This window comes from Artemia sp. Qi Xiang Cuo, chromosome 13, assembly GCF_049724085.1.
Source record: "Artemia sp. Qi Xiang Cuo chromosome 13, ASM4972408v1, whole genome shotgun sequence".
NCBI lineage: Eukaryota > Metazoa > Arthropoda > Branchiopoda > Anostraca > Artemiidae > Artemia > Artemia sp. Qi Xiang Cuo.
In genome coordinates this window covers 50,519,509-50,539,324 of record NC_142806.1, presented here as the reverse complement: position 1 = coordinate 50,539,324, position 19,816 = coordinate 50,519,509, and the positions used below count along the sequence as shown (strand labels likewise).

Genomic DNA, 19,816 nt, shown 5'->3' with positions numbered 1-19,816 from the left:
GATACGCTGAATATGATGGTGTGATTTTCATTGAGGTTCTATATCTTTTAGGGCGTCTTCCCCCTTTTTTCAAAAATCCGCGAAATTTTCTCAGGTGCCTAACTTTTGATGGGTTGGATTAAAATTGATTAAACTTATATATTTGAGATCAGCATCAAAATTAGATTCTTTTGATGTACCTATTTGTATCAAAACAAAGTTTTCTAGAGTTTTGGTTACCATTGAGCCAGGTCGCTCCTTACTTACCAGTTCGTTACCACGAACTGTTTGATGATGAACAATTGGCGTAATTGTTCTGTAGTACCACAGTTTATAGAATTAGCAGTATGATCATTCCCTATCTCACCCATTATAAAAACCCGGACCGAGGTGCGAGTGCTCCAGAGAACGTTTTTGCAGATATAAAAATAATCGGCATTAGATGTTTTCACGGGTAGACAAGTCAGATTTCTCTTGGACGCGAAACTTACATTTATAATAGAAATAATCGGAAATAAGTGGAAACCCGCTATTACGAATAATGCAATTTATAACCCTCTTGGACGCGAAACTTACAGTTATAATAGAAATAATCGGAAATAAGTGGAAACCCGCTATTACGAATAATGCACTTTGTAACCATTTCTCATTGATTGACGGAAACAGACTAACCCGCTAATGCAGAAATAAGTGGGAGGAGCTTTTTGTTCGCACCGAGAATGAAGACCAGAAATGATCTGGGATAAACCTACTGGATAATTCTATAAACTGTGTGTAGTACTAACAAATCAGTTAACATTCTTGCACTGCCTTACGAATATACGGCTATATGTGCCTTATGCGCAACTGTAATTGTAAATAAGCTGATATAATGCGAGGAATATCAAGGCTAGTCGAAACTCAATTTAATTAGAAAATACATTTTCATTTTGTATGTTCAGTTATATTCTTTCTTCTTATTCTGTTTAATTTTACAAACCAGGAATATCTGGGAAAGCGCCGTGGACCTTTTTTTATGGGACTTTTTTTATATTTGACAAAATATATGCTAAAATAAAAAAATGCCTTAAATCTTACAAAAATGCGGTCCTTCTGTAGTATATACCCGAGAGTATGATACCCTTGGGTATATACCCAAGGAAAATGCCCATCGTGTGCTACCATTCGCTAAAGGGAAATTTAATACTATCCCTTTAGAAACAAATTTGGGCTGTATATTTGCATCTTAGGGGCGGGGGTGGGGGGGGGGTAAAGTATAGCATGTATTAAATATGTAACCTGACCTAACCTTGGTACCTTCCCCCCTCCCTAAACCCCAAAAAACAACAGTTTAAATATTGTAAACGCAATGGAAACCACGCTTTGCATTCCGTCTCTATATTGCAAATAGCCCTTTGAGCAGGTTTCGTGTCTGGTTTCCTTGATACAGTTATAGCGGTGGGTACCAGATAGTGCACAAGTACCATATATATATATATATATATATATATATATATATATATATATATATATATATATATATATATATATATATATATATATATATATATATATATATATATACATATATATGTATATATATATATATATATATATATATATATATATATATATATATATATATATATATATATATATATATATATATATATGTATATATATATATATATATATATATATATGTATATATATATATATATATATATATATATAATCAGTTCTGAGATAGGCACAGATACATATGTATCCCTAGCGCCTTGACAGCACTACACGAAGGGAAATTCGAAGGTATTGACTCGAAAATAGTTTTTTATAAAGTAATATTTGTTGGTCGATCAATTTTTTAAGTTGTATTCTAAGTTACAAAAATTTCCCTCGACTAGACATTTGTCAAAATTGTACAATCTTTCTGATTGGATTTATACAAAGATTATTTTAGTTCATTTCAAGGTGTCACTCTGATATTTTGGTGATTGTTTTATTTTTCTACTCCAGATTACATGAATTTCTTTGTGAGTTTCAAAATATTTTTTTTTAATTTTTGCATGCACTACTTTCTGTTCTTGGCTAAGTGCCCAAGGAATAAATTTATTTGTTGTAGAAACGTAACATTTATACCACAAGACAACTGAAAAAAATGCAATGTAAGGAAAATTACTTTCTCAAACCATTTTTTGGAATTAAATCCAATTATATCATTTACACAATTCTACTTTCCCTCATTGTGTATCAGAACTAGCAGTAAATACTTTCCATTCAATTTATGTTAGCCCATTAAAAGGTGGGTTTTTAAGCTATGTATTTCTGTCTTGAATTGTAGTAGAATCTGGATAAATAAGTAAGGTAAACTTTATTTTAAATCGGTTCCCCTGTCCACTTTAGTCGTGGCCATAACTTCAGACAGTTGGGGAAGGACGAAGTCCCTCTCCCGTACATTTCCCTTGGTCTTTCCTGCATTGAAACTGAACTTTAACTTGGCTATCCATTCGTGTTTTGTCATTGCCAAAATTTTGCACACAGTATGGTTTTGGTTATATGGTTATAATATACAATAGTATGGTTATAATTTACACCCTTCTACAATATTTTACAAAAATATATTTTTGTAACATATTTTTCTGTAAAATATTTGTTTTGTAAATTTTTTTTTGTAAATGCAAAATTTTTATTGTAAAATATTTTTTTCTGTAGTATTTTACAAAAATAAAATATAAAAACTTCAATATTTTACAAAAATAAAGGGAGGAAATCGTGTTAAGAGAAGATTGAAATAATAGGGCCCAAAAATCAAATTTATTAAAGCACTCATTCTTTGAAGGGCGCTCATAACTGATTGTACTTTTAAGTGCAAAAAATATTTTCTAATGGCAATATACTGTCACATATTTGGATTTTTTTTTTTTTTGGTAGGCAACTTCAAAGCTCATGAAGCTCTGACGATTAGCCTGCGTTTAACTTATTACTAGCGGTTATAATCATTACGACAAGCCGATCAGATTCTCAGGGATCAGTCCCCTCCCGCTAGAGGTTGTTTAAGGGGAGGAACAGAAGGACCACTTGCCCCGGGCGCAGAATTTCAAACAAGTAATATAATGGTTAAAATATTTTTGAAATGTTATTATTAAAGTAGATGGCGCAGTTAATTCAAGTGTACTACTGGCGCAGTAGAAGGTACAAGTGGGAATTGTACCTTCCCACTTCATATCGTAATATACGTATTATTGAGAAGTATGGTGCTACCGACATTATCCAATCGTTTGAAATGCTTAGTAATAATTTGAGAAGAAATGCCTTTGTGTCCCTAGGCCCAAACCATAATATTATCCGTGTGTTCTTGTCAGTGATCTTTGTTTTTGTGTATTTGATTGATTTTTTTTTTCTTTTGGTGTACTTTACTTCGCTTGTTTTGTATAAAAGTGGGTTATAAATAAATTATTATTATTATTATAGATGAATATAATTAATAAATTATTAACTACTTAGTAAAATAAAAAAAAAATTAAGAAATGAAAAATAAAAATTATAATAGTTAAATTAAGATAATTAATAATGATTTAAATAATAAATTCAAATAATGATTTAAAAAATCCTAATCAATTAATAAATTGAAAATAATGTTAATAAAGAAAAAACTGTTCAAATAAGGCCTGAAAATTTTTTAGGAGACAGGGGGGGGACTAACCAAGATTTTCCCCGGGCACAAGAGAGGCCAGAACCGCCATTGCCGCCCCCACCCTTATGGGCTGATAAGTTGTCAATTCTTTAATTAGCAATTGAATTTTCTAGGGGTTGTCTGATGTCTCTGATAGAAGCTAGAACTATTGCTTGATTTGGTAATTATGTAAGGCAATTTGGATGACTGGGTTTTCGGCGGGTATTCACTGTTGGGTCGTTGAGTGCTTTTTTTTTCTCGTTTTATTGTCTGTTGTCTTTTTTTTTCTCGTTTTATTGTCTATTGTCTTTTTTTTCTTTCTCTCGCACTCCCAGCCATAAAGCCTTGCAGAGAGTTATTTGATGTGGAATGTTCTGTTGTTGCTATCTTACTTTAGAGAAAACTGACATTTATTTTAAATCACCCTGCCGCCCCCACCCTTGTGGGCTGATAAGTTGTCAATTCTTTAATTAGCAATTTTATTTTCTAGGGGTTGATGTCTCTGATAGAAGCTAGAACTATGGCTTGATTTGGTAATTATGTAAGGCAATTTGGATGACTGGGTTTTTTTGGCGGTATTCACTGTTGGGTTGTTGAGTGCTTTTTTTTCTGGTTTTATTGTCTATTGTCTTTTTTTCTTTTCTTTCTCCCGCGCTCCCGGGCATAGAGCCTTGCAGAGAGTTATTTGATGTGGAATGTTCTGTTTTTGCTATCTTATTTTAGAGAAAAATAACATTTATTTTAAATCAAAATATGTCTTCCACTCCTTATTTTTCCTGTTTTCACACTTTTGTTCGTGAGATGTATCACCTAAACACTTAATTACATGTCTTCCTTATGTTTTAAATTTATTGGATATTATGAATCCAAGATCGTCTTGGGGGGAATATTTACCTCAGGATTGTACTTTTCAGTGCCGAGTCAAGCGTTTCCAGCTGTCTAAGAAATTTACTTTTGTGGCAAGCACAGATTGGCCATAGGCAAAGGATTCTTTTTCGCCTTGTAAAATTGGCCGAGAGTGTTACTACATAATTTGTCTTTTATCTTTTTTAGAATAATAATATGACATTAAATAAATACAGCATGTCTTATACCTTTCGTCCGGTTAAGCTTTAATTAAAAATGAAAGCGTAAAAATGTTTTGCCCCCCCCTCCAAGGGTCTGACATGTGACCACCTATACCTGTACCCAAAATGTCAGGTTATTTTAGACTGTTATTATCTGGGGAATATGTTATGTTATGATATATCCTTGAATTTTTTTTTTCGTCGAGGGGTAGCTCTTAAAAATTATGTTCACCAGGTGGTACGTGCCAAGCATAAAAAGGTTTAACCCCTCCTCCAAGGGTCTGACATGTGAGCACTTATACTTATACCCAAAATGTTATTTTATTCTAGACTGTTATTATCTGGGGAATATGTTGTGTTATGATATATCCTGGATTTTCTTTTTTCGTCGAGGGGTAGCTCTCTCAGGAATCATGTATACCAAGTGGCGCGAGTCAAGCGTAGTGGAAGTGCGCCAAGCGTTTTTGGGAGTGTGCCAATCGTTTTGGGACTGCTTTAAGCGTGGCGAAACTGCGCCACATGTGGCGCTTCGAGATATACACCAAGTGGTGGGAAATCAGCGCAACCTCGTTTTTCATATTAAAGTAATCACCTTTTAATTTTCTTTCAGGCTCCTCGGCTCCTTCCCCAGCTTGAGTTTATGAAAGCCCTTGTATCAGTTGGGAAAAGGCTCGCAGGGGTTAGTACTAAAGATGGCAAGACAACACGGTTAATGGCGGAACTGCAAACTTTGAATTTAAATCTTCCCGCTCGTGTTTGGCTTCCTGTCCATTCAGCAGAGTCTCGACATCTGGTGATTAGAGTTCCTCCAGAAGCAGCTGTGGTATTAAATTCCAAAGATAAGGTAAGTCAGAAAAAGGACAAGAAAGGGGGAGAATTAATGATGCAGTTGAGTAACATATCTGAAAATATATTGCTCAGAGTTAGGGGATTTTCTGGTTGCGGTAGCCTAAGTACAAGGAGAGGAAAAGTGATAGAATTTTGATTTATCTTTTTCCAGTGAAGTTTGAAAAAAGACTTTATATTTGGGCCTAACAATAAGATTCTTGAAGTATAAGATCAACCCCACCCCGTCCCCTCTCGTAGAACATTTATTTAACCCCTACAAGTTTTGGCTGTGTCAATTATATACTCACGAATAAATAGGAAGGAGGATAAGAGACCCGCCTCCCCTCAAGTTTGGTCCAAAGTACTACCCAGAAGAAATTGAAAGTAGGGGTAAAAACATGGTTTCGTATTTTTATGCCAAATTTAGGGCAGAAGGAGAAATAAGAGACTAGTTTTTCTTCAAAAATACTCATCAGGGTGTTGTTCCCCTCCTCCAACGGTTTGTGAGATGACTGAAGTATTTATAAAGGTGTCACGTGAAATGTTTGATGAAAGAAGATTGATAATCGACCACTTGAAACTTGGCATAGTGGATTGATTGCTCAGACCCCTTTTTTCACAATCTCTGGTTTCCAGGATACTTTTTATTTTCCTAAAAACGTGCCATGTCTCATGTACTCACTTACTGAGATAGTTGGAAAATTGAACTTTCTAGTCTCATAAATATTTTGCCATATTTTGAAGACGCAAAAAAAGTTTATTGAGCACAGAACTGGTCCTTGATAACAAACAATGTCCTGAAGCTCAGTTTCCAGCTTGTAATATAATCCATTATTCTTGATTGCTGCTGGGACTTAAATTTCTACCATTTTAGATCGGGATCTGGTTGGGTTAAAAATGAAAAGCTCTGTTTTTAGAAACATTTGGCGCCCAAGCGTACCCGCCTAAGCAGAAGCGTAGCTAGGGTTTTCAGCGAAAAGGGAAAATATTGGTTTTTCCCTCCCTCCCGACCATAACTACCACAATATCAGTACATGGAGATAATACTATCCGCTTAAAAAGCCTCAGTTTGGCGCCCCCTCATAATATGCTTTCGGAGACAGCCGTCCCTTCATGTCCCCCCTAGCTACCCCTCTGCCACCTAATTTTTGTGTGAAAACGACGTCCCGGTAAAAACTCATTAAACTTCATTTAAAAATTACCTTATTTCTTGAAGTTCTACCATTTCACTAAATGAAAAATGTAAACACTAAGAGGAGTGTTGATAGATACAGTTGTTCGAAAACTCCAAAACCTCGATCAAGTGTAAACCTTTCACAGGGGTATCAAATTACATATTGCAGGCTAACATCTCGAACTTTATAAATATAAAGCATTTCCAGAAGCGGCCTCAAGCCTCTAAATTATTATTATTTATATAGTTTTCCCTGTAGATTCTATAAATGACCGTTTGCTGCTTTGACAAATTTTATCTTGAACTTTTTGACGTCCCCTCCAGAACTTATAAAATTCGGTACTTGTGCATTATACCCACTCTTTTATATATGTCAAATGAGACGCGGCAGTTACCGGGACAGATGCGGGAGAGATACCCGATCATAAAACAGTTGTTAGAGTCGAGTTGTGTGAAACGGGTGATCTAAAATGAAGGATAAAATTATAATTTGGAATTTGCCAAAGACAGAGAATGAGGCTTTTTCTGTCTTTTTTTTTACCCCCCCCCCCCTAATTTGAAAATATATCGCCCAAATTTATTTGTAAACTATTCTATATTCATCCTATTTTATTTCATTAGCATTAACACAACCAGCAGTATATAAAAGAGTGGGTATAATGCACAAGTACCGAAAAAAATATGAAGACAATGCTTAGTGTCGCGGGTTAATTGGTTTGGGACGGGAGTTGGCGACGTTACTCTAAGCTCGGGCAGAGTTAAAGCCAGTTCTAAATAGGTGGGCTGTCTGGAAAAAAGGAAGGTAAACAGGGAAGGATGTGCGAAAGCACAAAAAGGATGGCCCCAACCCCTCATTGCACTTCCACGCTGAAGGGCAATAAGACGGAGATCAGCGCCGAGGTTATGGACCGTAAAATCCAATGCCGTATTCTTTACCTTTTTTTACATAGTTTTCATTATGTACTTGCGATGCGATTTGATATTTAGTTACACTTAAAGCCTTTATGGGCTGTGGTTAATACTAAATGCAACGAAATGAAACTTATGAAAAAAAAAGTGAAACTTATTATATATTTGGACTTAATAGTCCAAATTAATAAAATAATTATGACAAACTTCGTTCCGAGTCTTCTTGTAAACCTATTACAAATTGAAGGGAAGAGGGAGTAGTTCCCCCCTCACACTTTGAAAAGCATTTTATTTACTATTATCATTGAAACAAATCGGAAAAAGCACAATTACATTTGACTCAATTAGCTTTGATGCAGAAAATTGCAGTTTTCCGCGGTAAAACATTCGGTAGAGTTGACGAGAAGAACTTTTGAATCCCGAAGTTGGAAGAAGAGGAACTATTTTAAGAAAAAAAAAGGGAAAGAAGAGGAAATGGAGCTGTGGAGCTTTGAGAAGAAGAGGAGCAGTTTTAAGCAAAAAGAAGATGAGCTGTGGAGCTTTGAGGAGAAGAAGAGCAGTTTTAAGTAAAAAGAGGAGGAGCTGTGGAGCTTCGAGAAGAAGAGTTCTGGATTTGCGTGGAAGCTGCAATATACTAAGTCATAGCTTATTTTGCAAACTTTTATAGCAGCTTCAAATTGGCTAGTAGGCCTATTACACTGGTTTACTTAAAATCCGTAAGAATGTAAACTGGTTCCTGATTGGTTGACTTTTTTGCCGACTAATCATAGACTGTTTTATATTTTTACCTTAAGTAGCTTAAGTTATGGATTGGCAATGTGAAACCACTATTACTCAACACAATTACTGTAGCATGAATAGGTTTTAAGGCGTGTCAAGTCAACCGCATCCTTTTCACTGCTGTGGTTGTTGAACGACCCTTGGGGGAGTATATGCCGGTAGTTATCGTGCAACTTAATCAAACCACAGATTTATCTTTTATCTACCCTGGCTCTTAAATTTGTGATATCGCAAAAATTGCAGATAGCCTATCATTTTTAATCTTAGCACCAAGGCTTGAACGATCTTGACGTTACTTAAGATCTTAATATGTGAAATTCCAATGGCAGTGGCGGTTTTGGTCTCTTTTGCGCCAGGGGTACGATCTCGATTAGGGCTCCCCTCTCCCTGTCTCCCACGAAATTTTGAGGCCAAATTTTAACAAAGTTTTTATTTATTAACGAAATTATTTTCAGCTTATTAATTAATCAATCCTTTATTTTTAATTATTATTTAATTATTCTTTATTTCTTAATTTTGTAAATGAATTAATTAATAATTTATGAATTATTTTAGTTATTAACTGTGCCCTCTACTTTAATTTTAACTAAAATAAAATTTCAAAAATTACAAAATGACTATAACCGTTAGATTATTTATTTGAAATTTTGCAACCCCTAAAATTTCTGCGCCCAGGGAAAGTACCCCCTCTGTTTTCCCCTATAACCAACTCTGTCAAACGGTGAATTTGTGCCATTGTTGCAATTTTTCGTCACAGTATAAATTGAATTCACGTTGCAATCCATGTTGCGCAGTAAATTTAACGTTTCCTGAGGCACTATTTCAGAAATTGAAATACTATTTTTAATTACTCGTAGTAATATTATTAGTATCAGTATTTTTAATTTTTTAAAACATTAATTTTAATATTAATTTTAATTTTAATATCAGTAATTTTTAATTACTAGGGGATTAGGAGACGACTATTGTCACCTATAGAGCAAAACCAGAATATTTGGTTTTTAGTTTCTGAATTTTCTTGCATTCACGTGGATTGCAGTCATGCTGCATCATGTATATAACCTTTTATTAAAGAGTATATCAGAAATTGTAATATCCTTCCAATATCTGACACTAAGATAAATTAACAAGGAAAGAGAAAAAATCTAAGTATTTTAATTTTAGTTTCTGCATTTTACCTGTCTTGAAAAGAACATCCCCATCCTTTGAAGAAAAAAGCCTGTTATTTTTTCATTTTCTGTTGTTGTTTTTTTTTGTATTTTTTTTTTTAAGATTATACGGTTGTGCTAAAAACGAAACGACGGATCTTTTGTTTCAGTAATCTTACTGGAGAACGAGAATAAGGTTGTTAAACTTTTTTTTTATGGTTATTTGGATATATTGTATTTTCTTTTTTTTCTCATTCCCCCTTGTATCCCTGGCCATGGAGCCTTTCGAGGGGGATTAGGAGTGTTGTGGTTGGATTGTATGTATTGACTGGATAATTCAATTTAGGCCTATTTTAATGTTTTTCTATTGATTTAGTGTTTGATTTAAACGGTATGGATTCCCCCTCTATTACAGGCCTAGGAGCCTTTGGGGATTAGCACAATGTATTTTGTTGTATGATTAATTGATTATGAATAAATCTTATCTTATCTTAAAAAAAAAAAAAAAAAAAAAAAAAAAAAAAACCTTTTGTTTAAACTGATTTTATTCCAAGGATTTAAATAAGTCAAATCTGAAAACCAATTCGTAGAGCAGCTGAATAATTGGCTTTTATCTGGCTTATGTTTTACAGCAACTTTTATTGGATGGGCCTTGGACTAGACTTACTGAAACAAATTTGTCCCCAACTATGGTTAATCTTCCCTACCTCTTGTGAGGTAAATAGGGCTCTTACCCTATGGCCAGTGGGGTAAACACTACTGGGAAAATCCTCCAATTTTAAATCTAAAAAAACTACGTATTTTATGGTGACGTATATTTTATAGTATTTCATTGACATATTATTGGATCGAATGCTTTAAAATACCTTATGCTAATACAATATCCCATTGGGGAGGAGTGGTAGTAACTTAATTGTCCCTGTCCTTCCAACTTATGCTTCGCGGTGTATATTGAAGATTGTAATAAAACAATGGGTCATTGGACTAAGTTTTCCTGAAGTGTTGTTGCTACTGACCTTTTTCTACCGAGTCTAGATTTAATTTTAGATACCTTGTTTTCGTTCTGTAAAAGTTTTGTTTTTATTCCCGGTAGCTTTTGAGAAGATTTATGTAAATAACATCAATGGAAAATGTTTCCAAGAATACAGTGTTTTCCTGCCATTTTCTCATTTTTTTTATTTATTTGTGTATATGGTTCCTTTTATAATTTTTTTTCCAGCGCTAATTAATAGCATGAACTGTGGGCAGCTTGTAGTTTTTAAAAAGTATGTTGCACGACGTAGAGGGACGGACGATGTAATTTTTCAGGGGGCCATTTAAAAAAAAACGTTCGTCAATTCGAACAAAAAGCGGCCAAAAAATTGTTGAAATTGGATTACAGGTCCCCCTTCCGTTTGCACTTGTCCGGCCACATGCATTTTTTGGAAGAGTTGAGATAATCAAAAATTTATTTCGGTTTTATTTTGCTAATAATGATCGTTTATTTGTAGAAGAAAGCCTTTTAGACTTCCAGTAGATAAATACTTTATCAAGCAATAAGATGGGATGGTTTATTAGAAAAAAGAGTAAGTCTTGATATACATAAAAAAATACCTTCTGAAAAGATATGGGAAAACAAGTCGAGTCAATCGATCATGATTTTAGCGAGCGCTGCAACCTAGTAAAGAACGAAGTTAGCCCATTCTAACCAAATATCGAAATGTACTTTTGGTAAAAAAGTAAAGAAAAGTAAAGTAAAGTAAAGTAAAGAGCAACATTAAAAATTAAAACGGATAGAAATTATTGCGTATGTGACGGGGGTTGTTCCTCCTCAACACCTCGTTCTTTACTCTAAAGTTTTTTGGTACTTAAGAAAAAAGCTTATTATTGTTCTAGTTAAACGAGTATGGTGTTTCAGGAATCGTTCTTAAAGAATTGGGAGTCGGGACATAATTCAAACTTTAGCGCAAAGAGCAAGGTATTGGGGTGGAGCAACCCCCCTCATATACGTAATAATTCCTGTTCGTTTTAAGTTTTAACGTTGCTCCTTACTTTCAATTGAAAAACCTTGTTTTTTAATTTAATTTCTGATCGTTTTTTAAATAATGCTGGGAAATGCGACGCCCACTTCATGGAAAATTCCCTTCCCCCATGATAAATTTCTCCATGGAAAGATCCTTCCATGTAACCCCTTCCCCCCACCAGAAAAAAATCCCTCCTGAAAACATCTGTATACTTCCCAATAATCAATACTATATGTAAACAATTGACAAAGTTCATAACTTTCAGCCCTTCCTCCGGGGAATGTGGGGGATTAACTCATCCTCAAAGACATAGTTAATAGATTTTTTGACAATGCGTAACAAAATGGCTATCTCAAAATGCTGATCGGGTGACCGTGGGAAAAATGAGCGTGGGAGGGGGCCTAGGTACCCTCCAATTTATTTGGTCACTTAAAAAGGACACTAGAACTTTTAATTTCCGTTTGAATGAGCCCCCACGCGATATTCTAGGACCACTGGGTCGATACGATCACCCCCGATTGGATGACTTTGGGGAAAAAATGAGCGTGGGAGGGGCCCTAGTTGCCCCCCATTTTCGGTCACTAAAAAAGGGTACTAGAACTTTTAATCTCTGTTTGAATGAGCCCTCCTGCGATATTGTAGGACCACTGGGTAGATACGATCACCCCTGGGGAAAAGAAAGAAGAATAAGAAAAAAAAAACAAAAAAAAACCCGCATCCGTGATCTTTCTTCTGGAAAAAATACAAAATTTTACATTTTGCAGTTATGAGCTTGAAATCTCTACAGCAGGGTTCTCTGATACGCTGAATCTGATGGTGTGACTTTCGTTAAGATTCTATGACGTTTCCCCTTTTTTCGAAAATAAGGCAATTATTCTCAGGCTCCCAACTTTTGATGATTAAGACTAAACTTGATGAAACTTATATATTTGAAATCAGCATAAAAATGTGATTCTTTTGATGTATCTATCGGTATCAAAATTTTGTTTTTTAGAGTTTTGGTTACTATTGAGCCGGGTCGCTCCTTACTTACAGTTCGTTACCACGAACTGTTTGATAAGAAAAACTTGGCTTTGAAACCAAAAGGAATCTAAATGTCCATTTGTGAACTATTTCTCTGAAAATGAGAAATGGGATATAAAGCATTTTGGAAATACAGAAACGTGTAAGTATCTTGAGAACCAGATAAAAATATTGCATGGCCGATTGGCCCAATTGATGTAGTGGGTTTAGTTTAAGGGGGTAGTTGAGGCCCGTAATAAAGAGGATCAGACTTGTTATTCCCATATATAAATATCGGATGACGGATCAGATAAATCGAAAGAGTGCACTTAGTTTAAGGAGGTGAGTGAGGAATGCCATTTAATTTTCCCTGTAGGTCTATGTTCCCTAGGCAAGTTTTTGGCACTTTATTTTTCTGCTGTCCTTCGTTTTTTTTTTTTTTTTTTATCTTTGAACGTTAGCAAGGGCAGATCTAGAGCAAAATCTTGGAGGGGGCCAATGTGACAAGGGCGTCAATAATTTACAAATTGACAAGCTACTTAAAAAAGAGTGAAAAACATAAAAAAACACAGAAGGAGGGCGCCAGAAAAAATATCACGGGGCGGGGTTCCCCCTTCCCTGGATCCACAGTCATTCGGCCGTGGAGATTCACTTTGATCCATCTAGCAAACTACATTTTTAAAATTTGCTTTGTGTATCTTTTTTTTTTGATGCAAAAATACGTTGAAAAGATGCAAATAACAAGCCTAAGTAGGATTTTTATTGCTGGTTTAGTTCACTCTCTAGTAGAACGTCTAAGCAATGCAATGATTAGGGATTAGTAAGTGGGTAGAGATCTGAAACTGATAAATCTAGTGAAAGTATCGTATCCTTTCGTGACAACAACCTGTTGGGGTGTCATAAAATCGCTGCTTTCGCGTGGAACATAAAAATTACTACAAACGCCTTCATTTCTGACCTCGGACATTGGTCCCTCCTTTATAGGCCATAGAGCCTTTGTGGGAATTTGTGACTGTATTTATTAAGTAAATTTTATTGTTTGGTTGAAATTTATCTTATTTAATTAGTTTCTTATGAGTTGCATTTAATCATTTAAGACGGTTCCCTAAATATCCCCTGAATGATTGCGAATACGAAGAGGTACACTATGCCTTTAAATGCGAGTTTCGGCGTGAAGCTGGAGAGGCATGGCTCAATGGTATTGATTTGGGCCCATCAACCATATAGACAGCAAAGCTTTGCATGAATGATATTATTTGTGCATAGCGTGTTAGCCTTTATATCAAAATACATCTATGTAGCCCCTGTTTTGTATAGACTATTTGCGTGATTGGCGACCTTTGCCCTAAGGACTGCACGAACTGTGTCATCTCAGGAGGCACATTTTTTTTTTCATTTTTTTTTCATTTTAACTAACATATTTGTCTGGAATTTTGGATTGGATGTTATGTGGGACTGAGGGGATGTTGGGGGTTATATGGGATTTTTAAGGGACTTCAGGTTGCCGTTCGATCGGTTTCATTCCTTAAAAAGATTTTGACAAATTTTGATTTGTGATTGAATACCCCCTCCCTTTTTAAGGCCGTTCATTGTGCTCAATTTAAATGAGTTCGAGAGAAAAAAACAACGATGATGTATCGCTCTTTAGTAAGTCAGTGCTATTGCTTGGACTATAATCTCAATAATCTAAAATGGTAGCTATGGGTCGGGCCTAATTTTAAATAAATATATTCCAGCCAAAAATACTTTTTGTAGCTTTTAGGACATAGAAAAACCCCCAGAAATAGGGTACTGCATTCCGAGAACCAAATAAGTGGAATTTAAAAATATTGCTTAAGTTTGAAGAAATAGCCGTTAAAGACTTGTAAATATTTAAATATGATATAAAGAATATCTATTTGACTATTATAATAACTGTTTGACTATAATTGAACTTTTGTTTGTGTATTATGATCATTTTTGATTTCCTGATATTTAAGGGCATTCAATAACAGACAAAATGCTGGCTTTTTTTTTATCTACTATGCATCGAGTTTGAAATGCCTCATAAAAGTTTTTTCATCCGAAAAATTTGGCTTCCACTTCGTTTATTTTTCTTAGGTCCAAGAATAAAGTAAAAATAAACCAAGTTGGAATTCCGAAGGAATAGTAGAAAATTTTCTTGTGTTAGTTCTGAAAATATGGATATGCTTTAAAAGTAAAGCTTTTTGGTAAATTTCTTCTTGTTCAGTTAATTTAAAAAGATCGATTGTTTTATTCTGATTTCTTTTACCAACATACGAGTTGCCGATCAAGAACAATTTATGCTAGAAAAGATCTTTGAGAAAATGGAATCCCCGAACATAGAATAGAATAGAATTTATTTGTGCTAGAAGCCCATAGACCATGGCAAGAATATAAACAAAGAACAATTACAAATAAATTGCATAAATCCTAACATAATCCTACAGAAATCTACTTTTATGATTCATCGCGAGACGAAAAAATTGTGCCAAGCTTCAGATGTCCATAAGACGCTCATCCGCACACACACCCACCAACCACTCAAACTCATAAACATTCGTACCAAACACTTCACGTCTCCAATCACTCAGTTCCTCACATTCACACATCAAGTTATATACGCTCTCATCTAAACCTCCACACATAGAACAAAAATAAGGACCAGCCTTTGACCTTTCCCTCCCGATAAACTTTTTTCTTTGGCCCAGTGGCAAACTGTCAGCCCTCATTTCAATTAATAACTATATTATTTTTATTCAAATCCACATTAAAATATAAAATTTCCCCCCAAATCTCCTTCGACCGAAAATAAAGACCCATTGAATTCGAAAGCGAATTTCGGGCCTGCCATGCCTGTATTTCTTGGTCCTGTAAGATCCTTTCAACTATTCCACTTACTTGGTCCCCCATATTTTCGAGCCCTAAACCATCCCCTCACATGTGACTTAGTCCAAACTGATCTTATGCACTCTTAATTTAATACGGCCACCCCCTACCTGAGCTCCCCTTCAACATTTCTAATTAAGCTGCCTTCATCACCTGCACCCTACGCGTCACTAAAAAATTTTCCCAATGCCTAATCATGTTAATTAGCCTACTAATTCTTAGAGAAAACAAACCTAAATCACTTCTAACTACTAAACTATTTTTATGCTTACTTATCCCTAGCCACCTCTTATAAAATCCTAATCGCAATCTCCCTTTGTATACCCCCAAATTTCAGATCCATAGAATATCACACCTAAAATTTTAGCCCTGAAAACCTCTTTAACTACTTAGATCTTTTTAATATCCCTAAGCTGACTTCTTAATACCATATTACAATATACCTTACTTTATTGGGTAAAAAGGGGGTGGGAGGCGTCTAGCTGCCCTCCGATATTTTTGGCCACTTAAAAGGGGCACTAGAACTTAATATCCGATCAAATAAGCCCTCTCCTGATCTTCTAGGATCACTGGTTTGATACGATCACCCCTGGGGAAAACAAACTTGCTTCTGGCAATCTTGCCTTGGAATATTACTTCGGGCAAAAAAATTCACAATTCCACATTTTTGTATATAGGAGCTTGAAACCTCTACAGTAGAGTTCTATGATATTCTGAGTCTCATGGTGTGATTTTCATTAAGATTACTTGTTTTCTTAGGGGTTCCCCCCACTTTTTCAAAAATTAGGCAAATTTTCTCAGGCTCGTAACTTTTGATGGGTAACATTAAACCATGAATTTTATATATTTTGAATAAGCATCAAATTTTAATTCTTCTGATGTATCTACGGTATTATTATCAAAACTTTGTTTACAGTTTCGGTTACTATTGAGCCGCATCGCTCCTTACTTACAGTTCCTTACCACGAACTGTTTGATTATGAATCTTTAGTCCCTACAGGCTACTTAATTTCTAGCCTATAAGTGTTGGAACTTCTCTTATTTTTATGCATCAGACTTACAGGGATGAGAATCCAAAGAAAAGACAGGGGCCGATCCAGAATTTAGGGGGGGGCAAAATAGGTTGATCCGATAAAAAAAATTAGGGGGGTGCAAAAGAGGTTGATCCGATAAACTTGCGTTAGAAGCAAGTTTAATTAACGCAAACTTGGGTTAATTAAGTAAATTACACTACTTTAGACTCCGCTAGGGGGCGCGCGCCCCCTCGCCCCTCCTGGATCCGCCACTGAAAAGAGCTTTTCACAATTTTTTTTCTCCTACTGAAGGTTTTTTTTGTGATTTTGACTGTGACATTCCAAAAAGTTTTATGTTGTTCTTATTAGTATTGTAGGCGGTCTCACAAAACTGAGTTAAAGTCTAGGCCACTAAAGCCCATTCAATTCACCCCCACCCCCCCAAAAAAAAATTATAATATAGCTTCAATAATCACTGGGCTATTATACCCACCTCCGGCGTGCTATTTTTAGATACGGTTTGTATGTTTATATTTTCCCTTTTAAGAAGAGTCCAACTCAGTATTGTCAATATTTCCACCATTTTTTCCCCCATCCCAAAAACCCAACTCACTAGCTTCATTAGCTGCACATCCCCCCCCCTAAAAAATACGGCACCAATAATCACTGGGCTATTGGTACCCCCTTGGGTGTGGTATTTTTAGATGGGGTTTGTATGTTTCTGTTTTTGTTTTTTTTAGAAGAGCCTTCCTCAAATTGCTCCCTAGGAGATCTTTTCTTGTGGCACGGTTTGTTCTTCTTACGTCTGAGGGGATTGACCCCACGGGCATGATTTTGGTAGCCATCTCTGGCTTTAGTCCGTCCAATCTCGGCATCATGTTTTACAAAATGTCCTACTGCTTGGTCAGACACGATGACTAAAATTAGCAGTAGTGTGCCGCAATTAATGCCTACTGCACTCAGAAGTGCCACGAGAACGTTTTCACCGGCACCCTCCATTGTGTTACCTGACGTAAATTGTACAGGAGAATGGAACGACAGTTTCAGATTGTTTTTCTGTTAATATGTATCAGTCACATGAACAGGGATGTGTATTTTCCATCTACTTTCTCATTTTTGAACAGGATAAATTGCACAGTTGAGAAAAAGCTGAAACATGCAAATATGAAACAGTTCGTGTTAACGAACTGTAAGTAAGGAGCGACCCGGCTCAATAGTAACCGAACTTAAAAAAAACGGAATTTTGATACCAAAAGAAACATCAAAAGAATCAGATTTTTATGCTGATTTCAAATGTATAAGTTTCATCAAGTTTAGTACTACCCCATCAAAAGTTACATGCCTGAGAAAATTTGCCTTATTTTAGAAAAAAGGGGGAAACACCCCCTAAAAGTTATAGAGCCTAAATGAAAACCATACCATCAGATTCAGCCTATCAGAGAACCCTACCGTAGAGGTTTTAAGCTCCTATCTGCCAAAATGTGAATTTTTTTTTTTTCTTATTCTTCTTTCTTTTCCCCAGGGGTGATCGTATCGACCCAGTGGTCCTACAATATCGCAGGAGGGCTCATTCAAACAGAGATTAAAAGTTCTAGTACCCTTTTTTAGTGACCGAAAATGGGGGGCAACTAGGGCCCCTCCCACGCTCATTTTTTCCCCAAAGTCATCCAATCGAAATTTTGAGATAGCCACTTTGTTCAACATGGTAGAAAAATATAATAACTATTTCTTTGAGGATGACTTCATCCCCCACAGTCCCCTGGGGAAGGGCTGCAAGTTACGAACTTTGCCATATGTTTACATATAGTATTGGTTATTGGAAAGTATACAGACGTGATCAGGGGTATTGTTTCTGGTAGTGGAGGGGGTCGGCGGTTACGTGGGAGGATCTTTCCATGGAGTTTTAATGGGGGAAGGTACATTGCTGTGAAGGGGGTGCCGGATTTCCCAGGGTTATTTAAAAAAGAAACAACAAAGTTTTCAACTGAAAAACTTTTCAACTGAAAACTTTTTGACATCAAAACTTAAAACGAAAAGAAACTATTACGTATATGATTGGGTTTGCCCCTAATCAATACCTTGCTCTTTACGCTAAAGTTTTTTTTAGTACTTTCATAAGAGCTGTTTATTGTTAATTCATAAGTTATGCATATTTATTAATAATAAACATGTTCGTAAATAAAATTAAACAACTTTCGAGAAAGCCATTTAGCCAAAAAAAAAAAAATTAATATGCAAATTTCGTTTTAATTATTCATGTACGGTGAGCCAAAATCAAAACCTGCATTAATCCAAAAACGTTCAGAAATTAAATTAAAAAAAATAGTTTTTTTTAAACTGGAAGTAAGGAGCGACATTAAATTTAAAACGAACAGAAATTATTCCGTAGGCTATATGAAAGGTGCTGTCCCCTCCTCAACGCCTCGCTCTGTACGCTAAAGTTTGACTCTTTCTCACAAATCTGTTTTTTAAAACAATAAAAAACTTTTGCGTAAAGAGCGAGGCGTTTAGGAGGGGACAGCCCCTTTCATATACGCAATAATTTCTGTTAGTTTTAAGTTTTAATGTCGCTCCTTACTTTCAGTTAAAAAAAAAACTTGTTTTTTTTATTTAATCTCAATAATAGAGCGAGATATTTTAAAGCGTATTGATCCATTTGATAAAATATACTCAGTTTGTCCGGGGAGGAGGAGAAGGTTGTAAGTATAGTTCCAAGGAAAATGTCACAAGAAGCATTTTTATTTCTACGGCCAGTTTGTGAGAAGCTATTTTTGTATCCTGGGTAAACTGTACCCCTTCTGCCGATATGCTCTGAAACCTAAATTGGTAACCCAAGTCAGGTTAGTATTAGAAGAAAAAAAGCTAAAAGAACAAACCAAACTCAATAATATCGCAAAGACCCACCTATCTTGACGACGAAAACTAAAGGAAAACTTTCCTAAACAGCTAATTCTTAGAAAAATTTCCTGAGAGCTGTTTTCAGAGGAACTTTCCCAAAAAAATGCCGGGACAAAGGAAGCGAAGGTAATCAAATAAAAAGGAAAGGAACTTGAAGTTAAATGAATACATTTCAAGGGGATATGATTTCAGCCAAGAATTACTCTGATTTATACTAGGCCTAAATGAGCTAATTATGCCTAATTGAGCCCAAACCGATTAATACCTTAAAAACAGCTGAATAAGTAGCAAAGAAAAAAAATTGATTTATATAAGTTTATTTATATGATTTATTTTAGTTATGTAGTTGATTTAATTGTATAATCGATAATATAATATAAATGGAACTATATGATTTATTGATTTATATGGTTTATAGGATTTGTTTTAGAATACATTTTAGACTGTTATGTTACTTTATTTTAATATATCGTC

General features: G+C 35.3%; 1 protein-coding gene across 2 annotated transcripts in view; it reads left to right on the top strand.

Annotated features, from left to right (window-relative positions):
- fwd (phosphatidylinositol 4-kinase beta fwd) overlaps positions 1-19,816 on the top strand; it is a 233,133-nt gene that overhangs the window by 135,301 nt on the left and 78,016 nt on the right. For both annotated transcript variants that reach the window (XM_089099304.1, XM_089099303.1), the window contains exon 7: positions 5,309-5,542. In XM_089099304.1, the coding sequence (XP_088955430.1) occupies positions 5,309-5,542 (234 nt within the window). The remainder of the gene's footprint in view (positions 1-5,308; positions 5,543-19,816) is intronic.